The 14,911-nt window shown below is 47.6% G+C and overlaps 3 protein-coding genes across 3 annotated transcripts; all 3 read right to left on the bottom strand.

Annotated features, from left to right (window-relative positions):
- LAJ45_06179 (uncharacterized protein) lies at positions 1-4,205 on the bottom strand (the record flags this gene model as incomplete). The annotated part of the gene is made up of 7 exons (XM_046115745.1): positions 1-1,583; positions 1,646-2,808; positions 2,901-3,245; positions 3,323-3,727; positions 3,904-4,011; positions 4,070-4,124; positions 4,184-4,205. 7 exons carry the CDS (start codon positions 4,203-4,205, stop codon positions 1-3), a joined length of 3,681 nt encoding a protein of 1,226 aa, XP_045970854.1.
- Positions 4,206-9,941: 5,736 nt separating this feature from the next.
- LAJ45_06177 (uncharacterized protein) lies at positions 9,942-10,748 on the bottom strand (the record flags this gene model as incomplete). Its single annotated transcript, XM_046115744.1, has 1 exon — positions 9,942-10,748. The coding sequence occupies one exon, from the start codon at positions 10,746-10,748 to the stop codon at positions 9,942-9,944; it is 807 nt and encodes a 268-aa protein (XP_045970853.1).
- Positions 10,749-10,880: 132 nt separating this feature from the next.
- LAJ45_06176 (uncharacterized protein) lies at positions 10,881-13,702 on the bottom strand (the record flags this gene model as incomplete). Its single annotated transcript, XM_046115743.1, has 9 exons — positions 10,881-11,019; positions 11,083-11,729; positions 12,122-12,189; positions 12,252-12,272; positions 12,338-12,495; positions 12,716-12,979; positions 13,077-13,208; positions 13,283-13,420; positions 13,593-13,702. 9 exons carry the CDS (start codon positions 13,700-13,702, stop codon positions 10,881-10,883), a joined length of 1,677 nt encoding a protein of 558 aa, XP_045970852.1.
- Positions 13,703-14,911: the final 1,209 nt, after the last annotated feature.

Raw genomic sequence — 14,911 nt, 5'->3', positions numbered from 1 at the left:
TCAATCACTCTCGTCTTTGCGTTTACAGAAGACACCATACGACGCTTTACCGTCAGCATCGGTAAAGGTTCCATATTCATAGATGTGCCCTAGTTCTCCTAGTTGTCTTGCTCGCTCCTTAGGGTTACTCCCTCGAACCATGCCGCATTCAAATTTCGCCTCGCTTCTGTAGAGCGCTGTCCATGTCTGCGCCAAGTTCACGGGCAGATGCGGAAGCATAGCCGACGAATGTCTCCGGTAGATGACTGGGAGGAGGAAAATCGTATAGAGTAGTATACCGATGGCAAGGCCAAACATGATTGTGCTGACCGTGACAACATCGCGAACGGCAGTGACCGTTGCAGTGACATCTCGAGGTGAACCTGGCGCAACAGAGATCATATCGGACGCTTGGTAACAGATGTTCATAGAGTAGATTTGTTTGAAAACAGCCTCGAAGGCTTCAACGACGTAGGCTTTGTCTGGAAGATTGAAGTATCCGGTGTCAGTATTATTGCTTAGTGATGGGTAATTCGTGCTCATGAGATAGTTGATCCATGAATTGCTTACTCCTCCAGCACTGGAGCTGGTAGGGCCAGTGATTGGGTTGAGTAATTTTGGCAGTATGCGGCGGGATGGGACATATCGACTTTCTTCTGCGTAAAGCGCGGCGATCTCTCTTTGGGTGAATTGGGCAACTTCCTTAGTCCCAAGAACCAGGCCCTTCGAATCAACCGTCACAACCATTTCCGCAACTCTCTCAGTAATCTTGCAGCGCATCGCAACGTTTCCATCTCCCTCCTTTTCCCTCCAGAAAACGAAGTACGTGTCTGCGCATGTAGGGGACTTGAATATGCTCTGATATTCATCCCCTTTTGGCCGCTCCTGTGGCCAGCAAGAGTCCTGGCTTTCGTATTTCCACAACTCCGAACTTTCACTCTTATTGCAGGGCGGCTGTCCTACGAGTACCCACGTTTCGCTACTGGGGTTTTCTTCTGGAGCGGGTTGCATGCATTGACGCGTTACCATGAAATCCGGAATGAGTGTGCAGGAAACAGATGCTCCGAGTCCTAACGTGGGTATAGATATATTGGTTGCCGTCGCCGGGAGGTCAAGGCTCACTGGTAGTAAATAGTACTCCGAAGTTGTCCAACTTGGAATAGAGAGCCCGCTCATCAGCTCGGTGGAAATTCTAGAGTACATCTCGAACTCCTGTGCGGCAAAGCCCTCGAGAAGGATGGGTGTTCCATACGACTTTCCTTGCAGATTGTAGGTGGTATACGCTATACTGGAAGAGAACATGCCGCTCAAAGCGCTTCCAAAAACGTTTGAGAGAAGAATTGCGAAACATAGGGCAGCCAGGGTGAAGTTCCTGGACCTGAGGGAGCGAAGTATTTGGAAGTGGGGTGGTGACTTGTCAAAATCAAGACAGAGCGTCCGACGGCTATTAGCTCCTCGACGAAGCATCTTGTATGGGCCAAACATGCAATGATAGCTCCCAAGCGTTACGAGAAAGGGTTCCATGACAAGACCTAGGACGGTCGGAAGGTAGGAAAAGAGGATCTTATAGTTGAGAGAGTTGAGAGCATAGATTGTGGGGATTCCTGAAAACTATTATTACTAACTCTGCGCAGAACATATCTCTGAGGATTCTGTTTGTACATACCATTGTGCTTACAATCATAAGCATAGATGGAAATCAGAAGAGCAGTTATGATTAGGAAAACGAATTCGAAGCTAAGCCCAGAGACCCCACTCGTGGGCCAGACTTCGCGCATTCTGTAAGGCTTGTCCTGTTCCGCTGGTGATGCTAACTGTACCACAGTATCCACATCAATCCGGGGGCCCTCCCCCTCTGTGTGACGCAGATGATAAATGCTTCCGTTTCCTAGGAGCTTGCTTTTCAAGCTTTTCGGGGAGTGGTACTCTCCGTGCTGGAACTGCTCCACGATTTTTGGACTTCTCTCCAGTAAGGCCAGATTTGCTGCTAAAGCATTTGGCTCTCCATCCAGGCAACATTTCCGATTCCAGCCCAAGGGAAGGAGGATGAGTACGGAGAATATTACGAACGAGAGAGCGCCCTGTGCCGCTCTACCCCAAGCAACGTTCACTTGATATCCTCGTACTATAAAACGACTCAACACCGTTGTTGGTGCTTCCTCCTTATGATTACTCAAGCGTTTGTCGGCACACATAGTGCTAAATATGACCTTGAAGATCTTCCGACTCCTTTCCGCGAGATTCTCCCATTGAAGCAGATCCGGCAGTGTATCGTTGCGTTGGTCGCTCAAAGAAAGCCCCAGGAAGCCGACATGATCACCAAAATCAATCGTACTGACAAAGGGGTCGAAGTTTTCTGCCGTTTTTTTACCCTTGCTATACCCAAAGTGCCGGTCCGATTGGTACTCTCCGCTCGGAAATAAGATCGGAAGGGCTCCGTACGGTCTATTCATCTCCTCTACATCCTGGATAGCCTCATCCATGCTCATGTTCAGAAACAAGGCATCAAGCCAGGGCGAGCTTTGGATATCAGTCCGTGTAGCGGCTCTATACGGCTCCGGAAGTCTCAATATAGATTCCACCTTTCCGGAAGGCATACGGACTGTGGCGTTCACACGTTCCATGTGAATTTTTGGCGAACAGATGGTTGCGCTGTAGTTTCCGCCTGGATCATCCCTTGATCCCCAGGAGAATATCCACTCCCGCTTGGTTAAGGACGGGTTGTTGGGTAATTGGTTGTTGGCTAATTGAACACCATAGGTCCAGATCCAAGACTCGCGCAAGCTGGCGAAGTACATATCCCGCCCGTAGTCAAAAGTGCCGTCCACACTGGTAAATTATATACTGGTTTCGGCTGCCCGTTGTCATACATGGGATCATCAGGGCTCGGGACTTGCAGAACCGGTATCACCTGTTCGCACTCAATATCGGCCTCGTAGATGAAGGTCTCGCCGGTCCAGGTCTCGTTCTGCCCATATGACGTTCTGTTGCCCTTAATCGTGAAGGGAGCAACCGCATAATCGGCAGTGGTGAATGGGGGTAACGAGCCATTGAGCCAGGAGTATGCGTACGCAATGTATACATAACCCAACGGTAGTTTCTCATTACTGGCCATCTGTGGCTCCAACCATGGAAGATAGGAATAGTTCGCCTCACGGGTAACATGCTTGTGTAGGGGTGATTCTTCGAGAATTCCAGAGGTCACTGGCGTGAGAAACATCGAAATACATAGGGAGGCGATTGAAGAAATCATGACCGTGTAGTGCCTGCGGTTATAGTTTGTAAGAAGAGTTTCCATATTACGTTGTGTGGGTGGGCTCTCGATCTTCCTAGGCCTACATACCGTGCCTTGCCAGCCTTGATGGCTACAAACGGAGGAAATGTGTATGGGTACTTGAGCCATAAAGACTGTTCCGCCGTTGCACCCTCTTCCTTGCTCAACTGGAACCATGGCTCCATACGCATGTAGTCATGGTGGACAGTAGCCCATAGAAGCCCAAGGGTGATGGTGATTGCTGGGGGAAGATAGTTGTACACGAAAGCCGCAGTGTTTGATATCATCGTGGGGGAGGGCTCTCCAATTATTGGACACCCCTGGGGCGGTAGACAAGATTTGATCGTGAGCTCGACCAGCATGAGCAAGATAATGCATATGGTGATGAAGGTGCACAAGAATGGAGTGCGAAGAGTCAAAGGCCGCCAGTTGGCCGTGGCGAGAGGCTCGGCCGTATTGGCCCTCCCGAGATAGCTATATACATATGGTATCTTTGGTGTGAGCATTGGGGAAGTCGATCATACAAGTACAAGCAAATACATGTACAAAGATATATGTATATATCGGGAAGGAGGGGCTAACTCAGCCCTTTAATCAAGCTTAATGGAATGAAAGTTTAAATCATGGGGCATCAAGTCCACCATATATACGGTACATGTAAATCCATGTATGCAAGCGTATTGTAGGGTACATGTATCTTTCCGAATTCCATCAATAAGCGCGCAAGAGGTGAGAAATGAGGGGACTTCAGCTTGAACCTTGTAACTTGCAGCTTAGCGAGGTTGAAATGCTGGGTATGAGACAGCTTGTACCTACATACATGTAGATAGATATCTACCAGCTACATGTAATAATCTGGGAATTACGGTTTCTGTTTCGGGTTAGCTGGTACTCTACATGTGCTCAGGAACTACCAGAAACTCATTTGACCTTCAAAGTCAGCGTTAAGCATTCTTCGATCTCGCGAGCATATGCATTATGGGAACGTAGCCCACTTCCTCATGCTTAGCCGCGCAAATGCGTTAATCTGTCTCTGGCGCTATAATTAGAAAAGACCCGTGGTGATGTAAATACATAACCTACTCTACATGTAGGACTTGAAACCTGTGCCATAGCTAGCGGAATTGCTGAAGGCTTCAGAACAGCTCGATTTTTAAGACAGCTCGATGCATGATGTGTTGTAATGAGGTACTCTACATTGTATACTCTACCTCTACATGTAGGTTTTTTCGTTTAGAGTAGCGTCAGTCAAGCGCCAACACGGTCATCAAACTCCTTTGGAAGGCAAGCGGTATCGAAGCGGCCACAAAAATTTGGAAACAGTTTGCGAGATGGAAATATGAGAGAAATGGACAGGAAGAGAGTGCAGAAGAGGAGAGAAGAGAACTAGGGTATGGATGGGGGACGCTGAAAGATGCTGGAAGCGAGGAATAGAACAAGAAGGGCTCTAGTGTTGTCATTTCCTATGTCAGAAATACGTGAGAGGAGGCAGAAGAGAAGGGGCAGTTCAGGGGTATTGCCATAACTGTAAAGTTGCATGCAATTAATGAATTAAACAAAAACAAAAAAACGTCAGTCAAGCGCCCTGCATAGAGTACATGTATGAGGCTATCGCGCCAAGGAACGTCAAGATGCGGCTCAACAGATCTGATAAGATTAGCCATGAGCCGCAGGGATTGCCGCTTGTTCAAATCTTCAACCCTAGCCCACGGCCCCAGGGTCTTCAAGTTCCGTCTTATCCAGCCAGGTGCCGATTACTAACTGCATCAACCACAACGAGCTGTCAACCACAACAACTGAATCTGCTCTGAACCAATCCTGAGATACTCCCCCCCCGTCCATCCTCCCCCTCCTTTCCCCTCTCCCCCCCCCCCAAACTTTCCTCCCTCCTCTACAATCATGCCCGCTCCCTCGTCTTCATCCTCAAGATCAGATCAGGCCGAGTCCCATGAGCTTCTCAAGCGCCCTCGTTCACTTTCTGCCCCTAGCGCTCCCAGCAATCCCTCCAACCGCAACGATAATCACGATCCGGCCAGCGACAGTGATAGCTCAGACTACGAACTAGACGACCTTGACGACCTCGAAGCTTCCTCGCGCCTACTCCGGAATGGCAGCCGTTCCCACAAATCCCCCTTCTCTTCATCGCCATCACCTGTTATCCGGTGGTGCGCATCTTGCGCCAGCCGCCTCCGAATCCTCATACGGCATTCAGTAAGCGTCCGACATCGCTTCCTCCAGTTTGGGTTCATCATCTTTGCGGCGTCCTTGTCTTTGCTGGTCTTCACCTTCATCTTCAATCCTTCGTATACACGCGATCAATACCCGAGCAACTACAAAGTCGTGACGAGCTCCGTTCGCAAGGGTGGTGGGGTGAACCCCAAAGGGTTCTGGAAAGGTGATGGGAAGGGCAAGGTGACCACCTCTGGTCGGGGAAACCCAGATGGCGTGAAGGTATTCATCGCGGCGAATATCATCAATGCGGAATTGATTTCGGGTGCCTGGGGGGATGCTGTCATGGAGTTGATGGACCTGATTGGCGAGAAAAATGTATTTTTAAGTCAGTATTTAGTTCCTTTTACCCTTCTCTCTCACAAAAACTTAATTCTCTTTACCCCCAGTTAATATTACTCTTACGTCAATCACATTCCAGCTATAACATATCGCCCCTGCTGACCTTCTAAGGCATTTTTGAGAATGATTCTGGTCCGATCACAAAAGCTGCTCTCAATTCACTCGATGCTACAATTGCATCGCGCATGCCCCTCGCCGGTCGATCCATAGTCTCCACGACCCTATCTCTCAGCTCCATCCCCCGCGTCAAACTCCCCACAGGCGAAACCTACATCAAACGCATCACCTACCTCGCTGAGATCCGCAACCGCGCCATGCTCCCCCTCATCGGCTACATCCCCTCCATGAATCGCTGGGGCCAGAAAAAACACGTCTACCGACGAGATTCGGAATGGGAGGTCGATCCTGTAGGTCTAGATGCCAAGGACGCGCCTGCGATGCCCCCGCAGTGGGTTGACAAGCCGGAGTCGTATGGTAGGGTCCTCTTCCTGAACGATGTCGTATTCGATCCTGTAGAAGCGCTGCACTTGCTCTTCTCGACGAACGGAGGGAAGTATACAGCGGCGTGTGGGATGGACTTTATAAAGCCGGTGAAGTTCTACGATACCTTTGCGACGAGGGACATTGACGGTTGGAACTCGGGAGTGCCATTTTTCCCGTTCTTTGCGCCGGGAGGGAGTAGGGGATTTGTGGAGAGGGGAAGCGATGCGGTTCCGGTGAAGAGCTGTTGGGGTGGCATTGTAGCTTTTGATGCAAAGGTATTCGTTGGGGCTGGTAGCGATGATAGTGCGGTTGAGGCCAGGGATGATGAGGATGATGATGAGGACGACGACGACGACGACGACACCGATGGTGACGAGGACGAAGACGATGATGACGATGACACCGAGGAAGGCAAGGAGGGTGGGAAGGATGAGGATAGCGCAGATGGCTATCACAAGGACAGGAAGTTCAAGTCGACTTCGACGTCCACCCCCGACTCGCTTCAAAACACACCCCACCGACCTGTTCTCTTCCGGTCCGAAAAAGCGCCGTACTGGGATGCCTCCGAATGCTGTCTCATCCACGCCGACATCGCCGCGTCAAACAGCACCTTCATCAACCCGTTCATCCGCGTCGCCTACTCCGAGAGCACCTTCAGATGGCTCCCGACCGTCAAGCGCATCGAAAGGCTTTTCCGGGGGCCGCACTGGCTTCTTGCGAAGATCTTGGGGATGCCATGGGGTGGTGAGAAGAGGACAATGGGAGGCGCGGGGTATTGTGGCAGTACCAAGCTGCTGGTCATGAAGGAGGAGGGCGGCAGGGGTGGAAGGGGATACCCGTGCCAGATACTCGGTGAAAAGTTTGGTTTTGCTTTTTGTCTGCGCGGGACTTGTTTTAGATTTTTTTTTTTCTTTGGTATATTTTTTTTATTTTTGGGTTCTGGGGGAATTTGCGTTTTACGATTGTGTTTTGTGGTCGTTTCTGGTATTTCGTGAGGTTTTTCTTTATCTTTTTTCCTTCTTTTTTTTCTTCTTTTCTAATATATGTTCGGAAATGGCGTGGAGTCGTTTTGGGGATTACAACTCCAGTACATGTAGCTTTGGTTTTGATATACCTGGGTTCATACGTTTTCATCTACTCCCTTGGGCGCTCAACTCAAGCAAGTCCCCCAGAAATAAGCTCAAGCACAGCTTCTAGAACTTGTGCTCTTCTAGAAACCTGTCTCACGCATTGTCCATATAGGGATAGGTGTTGAATTTGCCTTATGTAATACAAGTGTAGTTAGTAAGTTACAGCCAAGGAATTACCTAACCGGAATGGGCTTGCTAAATATCATGAAATATCACTCGCATGCCATGTGTCCCTGTACGTATTGGGATTGTTGGCGCGAGCGTGGGAGCAGCGCCTACAAGTACTGCCGTGAATTATGAGGTATGGAAGACTACGGATGTATGTACACGCCATGTCTTGAATCTCTTGCCATAGCGAGAGTTTTGAATTCTACGGGTGCAGGGTATATCAGGTCACGCAGTACTAAGCTCGTTCCCAGCGTCCCTGGGTACATCCTTCCATGAGCGGGAGAGCGGCTTGCCTCTCATTACTGAAAGCGAAGCTATGTAGGGAGGTATAGACTTTTATCCTCCAATCACGTCCAATCCCGAATTTCATTAAACCTTGCCTCGTTGAGCAACCTCCCTATTGCTGCATGTATTTACAGATTAAGAGATCCTTTAAACTAGAGAGATATAGACGTAACCTCGCGGTCAACACAGGTATTTTCCAAGTCCGATATAACTATACTGGCCTTTTTTTGATAACAAGACCCTATTCGTTTTTTGGTCTCTTGTAAACTTTAATCGATAGTACATGTATGATTAAATTAAACTTTAGATACCTGTATTGTTGATTTGACGATTATGTTGGATAAGACTTGATACTACCCGGGTAGCTAGGCTGGTTTTCACTAATTTAGCATAGGAGATTTCTCATGAATAAATTTATATAATTTGGGATTGAAATTAGATATAATGTACGCATCGATAGTTATCCGCCTACATGCGCGCTCGCTCGCCTGCCAACCTGAATACCTACATTATATACCAACACACCCACCTTCCTACCTATCTGCCTGATCACATTCGCTGAATTTGCTGGGTCCAATGCTAGATCCGGTGCTGGACCCAATCCAGAGATAAATTCGCTGTTGGAGTAGTAGCTGGCCAATTGCTGCTTAACTTCCTGCTGAATTCCCCGCCCAGCGTACCCACTGATTAACCCCCTTTTTGATGGTAGTTTTGGTGGTCCAGGGAGAGGGAGCAGGAAGAGAGGGGATAAATTGATATAAGAACACAGCTTGATATTTGTCAAGTGCTAGTCTCGTAACTAGTACGAAAGGCGGGCAGAATCATGAAATATCACTCGGGTAAATTCTGTGAAACACGAATGTTTCACGTCACAGGGTGTGGTAGAGATTTTTGTTTTTTTGTTTAATTCATTGATTGCGGGGTGCGGTAGAGAGGGCCCCTAGGTTATCGGGTCCCGCTACCTCTAGCTCACGGTATTCGTATTGACGGGCCGGTGGGTCATGGAGGTATTCCGCGCCGGGGGAAAGACGGACCCCCAAAGCTATTTTGTCTACTTTACTCGGAGTTGGGGGAATTCATGATCAGCCACTAGTGGCACAGGGAGAAACTGTCTGACCCAGACTACGGGGAGGGCTCTAGGGCGTTTCCGAATGTTTTTGCATTGATTCTCGTTAAGTGACATATTTGTTTGGTATATATATACCGCGGTGACGGCGCATTGTCGTGGCAGGCTCCGTTCTCATGTGAGACTCCTATACGGGGAATTTTGCTGAAAAATAGGATGAGGTTTATTACTGGTAAATCGGATTTATATGTATTCGTAATGCCAGGGAAAGATCTCATGATATATGTAAAGATGAGAGCCCACCACCCTTCCCCGCCTTTTCCACCCCATCCCCTCCCCCCCGGGCGTGGAAAAATCGAAGCGAAACAAAACGAAACGGGGTTTACAAGGAGGCCTGATACATCGGCAGGGCACCTGAGCCATGATTTTTCGAACCCAGAGCTATATAAGTAGAATAAGACGTGGGGCATCGGCATATTATACGGAGAGGTAATGAGAGAAAAATTGACCTTAATCTACTGCATGTATATACAGCCACTCATCAAAAGTGTTCGTGATATGGTTTTAATGTCAGTGCGCAGTGTGGCGCACCCGTAATACTGATGTTATTAAATTAAAGTTGAGATTCAAACAACGAAAAATATATAATATAGTTTGTGACTACGTATAAAAAGAAGATAGGCCATTGATCTTATTCTTCATTAATTTGGGCGCCATTGGTCACTGGGAAAGTCTTCACTTGGGGGGTTCTTGATGGTCCGCCGTGGTTACATATGGGGAAATGTCTCACTCCGAAATCGGAATCACGAACACTTTTGCAGAGTGGCTGTACATAGTGTGAATTCTATCGATATCAGTTTGATCTTTTGCTAGCTCTAGGTGACATGGGGCCAAGTATGGGAGGTTTTTATTCAATACATATATGATACAGCCCCGGCCGTTCCCACAGTACCTACTTTTTATTCCTGAGTCCTGGACTGACAGGCTATACCGTGGGGTTGGGGTTGATGTTTGGTTCTAATGCTTGTCGTAAAAGGCGAGTAATTGTCCTATGTCGTGATCTCAGAGCAATCAGTAGTGGTGTGTCTCCACTACTGTCCGACTTGTTCAAATCCATCTCTTCCACGGCCAGTAGCATGCGCACAATCTCCACATGGCCGCCTTCCGCAGCCCTCCACAGTGGTGTCGCTTCACCAGAGCCCTGTTGGTTAACATCCACCCCTTCCACGGCCAGCAGCATGCGTGCAATTTCTATTTGATTCCCAGTCGTAGCACACATGAGGGGTGTTATTTCTTCATATTCCACACATGGACTCCCGATGCTCATTGGCGACATGTCTTGCAGTAGTAACTCAACAATAGGTTGCAGCCCATATTTACATGCTACCCAGAGAAGAGAGGGAATACTGGGTATACCGAGCCCCAACTCTTTTGCTCGCATTGCAATCCATCTATCATAAGCCGCTGAATGATTAAAAAACGCCATGCACACCTCGACACCCTGGAGACCCGATAATCGAACATGAGAAGCCCAGTGGAAGGTGGTGTATCTCCGGAGGTCATAAGGCAGATAGAGCCTTTCTACCTCCGTATCGTACTCATATGTAAACGACTTCAGGCAAATCTCGGCCATTCTTTTATGGCCTATCTCTGTACCGAACTCAGGATGACGTCGCAAATATTCCTGAACGGAGAAGTGTGCAAATCTGACAGTGTCAAGCTTCTCATCGTAGACTATAAGATTCTGGCAAGCGTCCAGTATGTCTTGCAACCCCAACTCAAGTTGGTCCATATCTGGAGGTGTTTCACCCGATCCCGGTCCCACTGCCAGGGATTGGATTATCGTTTCGGGTGTACAAGGAGTCTGGTTGAAGAATATCCAACTCAAGACACCTTTGGCGATGGAGGCTTTGGACTGGTTACTTCAAGTTGAATTAATCTTCTCGATTATGCGCTCGTATGTTGTATCCAAGCTCTCAGGTAAGGTTTCAAGTGCCCGAAGAACTTTTGGCATCGTACTTTCCTTGCAGATGGCCTCAATTTGAAATTGTACCCACATGAACCTAGATGAATTGTTAGAGGATAGCCCCCATGTAGTATGTGAGCAGAAACAAAAATAAGCCTACATTCCATTCGCCTTGCTCTGCAGGCTTCTGATCACTTGGTCTTTGAACTGTTGAGGCACGTCCTTGCCTCCGAGTAGCGGCTTCTCCACACCTCGCATCGCATGTGGCTGCGAGCGGCGCTCCATCTCTGTTTGAATAAATAGGTTGACATTCCTCTGATTGTCAGTCGCTTCAATCCAATGACTTGAGTGCCCAGACAATGTGTCCCTAATGTCCTCGATATCGCGACTGGTAACGAAGATCTTGGTAAGCCGAGATCCCTTTGCGATTTCGCTCAAGGCGCAAAACAAGGACCTTCGCTCCTTTTCATCGCATTCGTCAAGCGCGTCGAGGATGATGGTGGTTTGCGGGAATCCATTACATAGCTTGATGATCAAATCCCTACACTCATCCACATTAAGCGGGCCGGATGGATGTCCCTGTTTTTCCCGTTCCTCGTATATCGATAGCACTTCCTTTGGCAACAGGCCATCACCCGTTGAAAGACATAGTTGTTTTACGATAGTCCTGAGAATTGTTCCTGGATCGTTCCTTCCCTTATCGTTATAATGGCAGTAGAAGTAAGCAACCGCATGGTGCCATTTATGTTGATCCATCTTGACCTCGTCAAGAACGTAGTCAATAACCTTGGAGCTACTAACAGTAAGCTGGGGTTCAAGAAGGAATATTGGCTAATTTCGAGAAGACATACGCTAAGTAGCTTTTGCCGCATCTAGCTAATTTGCATTAAACGATTAGTCTTCGTAACAACGAGAAAAGTGGGTTCTAGGTATCGATTGCGGATCTAAGAATATTGATGATTCATCAGACATCTTCCATTTCCCGTATTTTTGGTGTTCCAGTAGCCAGTCGCCGGTATCATGACGGCGGTGTTTGTTAAAATAAGCGTGGTGACTAGCGAATGGCATTTGCGAAAACCAGATCAATATCTTCAAATATCGCTCACCTATAGAGGTCAGCCTTAACACTGTAGTTCCGGAACGAGAAGAAGGAGTCGGCAATGCCACCCACTCTCAACACTTGCAAACAATTTTTTTACCACAAGTTCAATTTCCGTTAGAGGTGTCTGCATTTGACTTAGAAGAAGCTTAAGATTCTTTGCTTGTTCTATGTTGTCTACCGTATATTAGCCCTCATCACACTTCCAGATATTAATAAATAGAAGATACCTGAGCGCCCCGCATCCGCAGCTGTTCGTTGGCTAATGGTCAGCATTCTGGTTTCTCTTGGTGATTGATGGTATGCGGAGTCGAACCCTCTTTCTCAGCAACCTCGGCGTTGGCAATGACTGTCTTCTCCAGGGTTTGGAGGTCTCCCAGCTTCTGCTTCGATCCGGGGAAAAAGCTATCCCACACAATCTCTCGTAGATATCGCAACAACAGACGACCCGCATAAGGGTCGAAAAACTGTCTGCTATGGACCGCATGTTTTCAGTGTAGGCAGTGCCGACCTGAAGGACATGGTTAAGCGCGCAAACCTCTCTCATGTACCCCGAACAGGCACACATGACATACTCAATATAGGGTGTCCATCGAGGGTAAAGCTCACCTGTAGAAGAAATCGGAAACCAGACCAAGCAAGTGCCACAATATCAGGGTTATGCTGGATGGAAATATCACCTATGAGAGCATACTTGTTTAGCTGCTCGATGAGAGACTCGAAATAGAACACCTTCTGCCCCGCTGTATTCACATAAGACCATCGCTTCTCATCACAGGCTTCCTTTTGTACTTGGATCGTCTCGATAAGGAATTTAACCAGATTGATATCGCATTGATCGACTGAACACAGTTTTTCTTGGATCTTCTCCGGAAGCTGCGCTCGAGCGTTATCCCAAAGACTTGCTCTCCCGGCAGTGACTGTGGAGGACTGTCTTTCTGGGATCTGTGCAGTAGCCCTAGACCTATCAATGTCAGTCTTAAGTAACTATCGAGTAACTATCGGCATCAAGATATATCCAAGATGTCCATGGAACAGTGGGAAAGATTACATACCGGTCAATAGATGAGTCAAGCGGTGTTTGTGCATTTCTTGTGTGCGGTGGAGTTGGAACTGAATGGTGAGGTGCTGGTGAAGATTCAGGAGAGAGGGTAGATGCTGGCGCTGCGGAGATTCCAGTACCAGAGCTATCAAAAAAAAAATTCATTCATTCATTAGCAGACAAGAAGATGACCTTGATTGAGAGATTTGGCATATATACCTCCTGGCGCTGATGGAGCTTCCAGCGCTATGTTTTACTCCAACAGCTGGTTGGGGGAGGGAGAGGGGTTGGACATCCGTCCCCGCAGCTGTGGCTGGAGGCGGTATCGATGATCGCGCGCTAGAGAGCTGTATCCCACTGATGAATTAAAACAGCTGTCAGGCGTCATATCTTACAAGATGTAGCTACAGTACCGTATGTAGGTGCATAGAGGACCAGACACATACACATCTAGGTACGTGTAGCTACATCTAGTGCACCTAGGTAGAGTGCATGTATGTATGTACTCTACGTGGGGTCAAGTATATACCTGGCCTCGTTTCCCACGAACGCGGATGCAATAGCATGATCGGGACTAGCACCGTTTTTTGAGGTACCTGGAAATCTCTTTTGGGCGCGTTCTCTGAGTTTTCTTAACATGTCAGAAGATGTATGAATGAATGAACTCGAAGAAGGGTGCTTGTTGCAAGATGGAATAGCTGCGCAGAAAGAATGATATTGTACGTGCTGGAGGTATGTATGTAGCTAGGACAGCTGGTTCGAATCAAGCTGTTAACTAGAATTGGGGTCCTAGTGTAACCAGTCCTTATGTCAGCAAGCGAGCCTGTATGTTAGTAGTCACGTCCGAGCAGTGACAAATGAGACCTGCAGATTACATGTACTACATACATGACGTTTCCGAACATGACTAAGTACTATTGTATACCATACAAAAAAGCGACAGGTCCGCCTTTTTATATGTCATGCAATATTGGTTGTGTTCGGAAACGCTATGAGTAGACGAGTAGAGTACTTCTGTGATTAGAGTACTGTGATCTGACATACGTGATCAAAGTGACTTGGAAGTAGCAGCTCTCATCAGTAAATTTGAAGCCTGTATGTATGTAGGTACTGTTTAGCGAGACATACATGTATGTGTAGAGTATGTAGCTACATACATATATAGAGTAGAGTACTAGTATTTCTCTGACGTTTTTGAACTGGGCCATTATTGCATACACCCAAAATAATGAGCTTGGCGTATTTTTGTCAGAGAAATACGAGTACACGCATGCATGTACATGTAGCTATCTTGGGTGATGCTTGTCTGACTGGGGATTCGTCTAGTATCATCTAGTACGTTCACGAATCATGAAAGTGTGAAAATATATCTCCTTTAATTTCCGATCTCGCGCTCAGCCAACTCGACCAATGTCTTAGGAAGGTTGATCACCAACCATCACTCGAAACCCACCAACTATTCCGGTACTTAATTCATCGATCGCCAGACTTTACTTTTTTAACGAGTAGTAGTACTGCCACCACCAAAAACACGTGTTCCATGGCCGGTACTGCCCTATATATACATGTATATAGCTGCCGACCTCGAAAGAATCTCAACCACCACCTCCGCGTCCAAGACATGATCACGAAATATCACCTGCAACAGGGGACTCAACTGCCATCGAGTCGGGACGTCTACGACCATGTATAATGAAGAAAATATCTAGCCAAATTGTAGTAGACATCACTAGGCTAGACATAACTCATGAACTATCAATCGACCCAGGGAATGAGCAATCATAGAATCTCACTCGCATCCTCAATCTCTGCCTTGCCATAGACCCGACCTCGACCGCTAAGATTCTG

Source organism: Morchella importuna, assembly GCF_003444635.1.
Source record: "Morchella importuna strain M04M26 chromosome Unknown Morimp01GS018, whole genome shotgun sequence".
NCBI classification, from domain to species: Eukaryota; Fungi; Ascomycota; class Pezizomycetes; order Pezizales; family Morchellaceae; genus Morchella; species Morchella importuna.
Note: the sequence above shows the minus strand (reverse complement) of the source record. Positions and strands in the feature narration are given on the sequence as shown.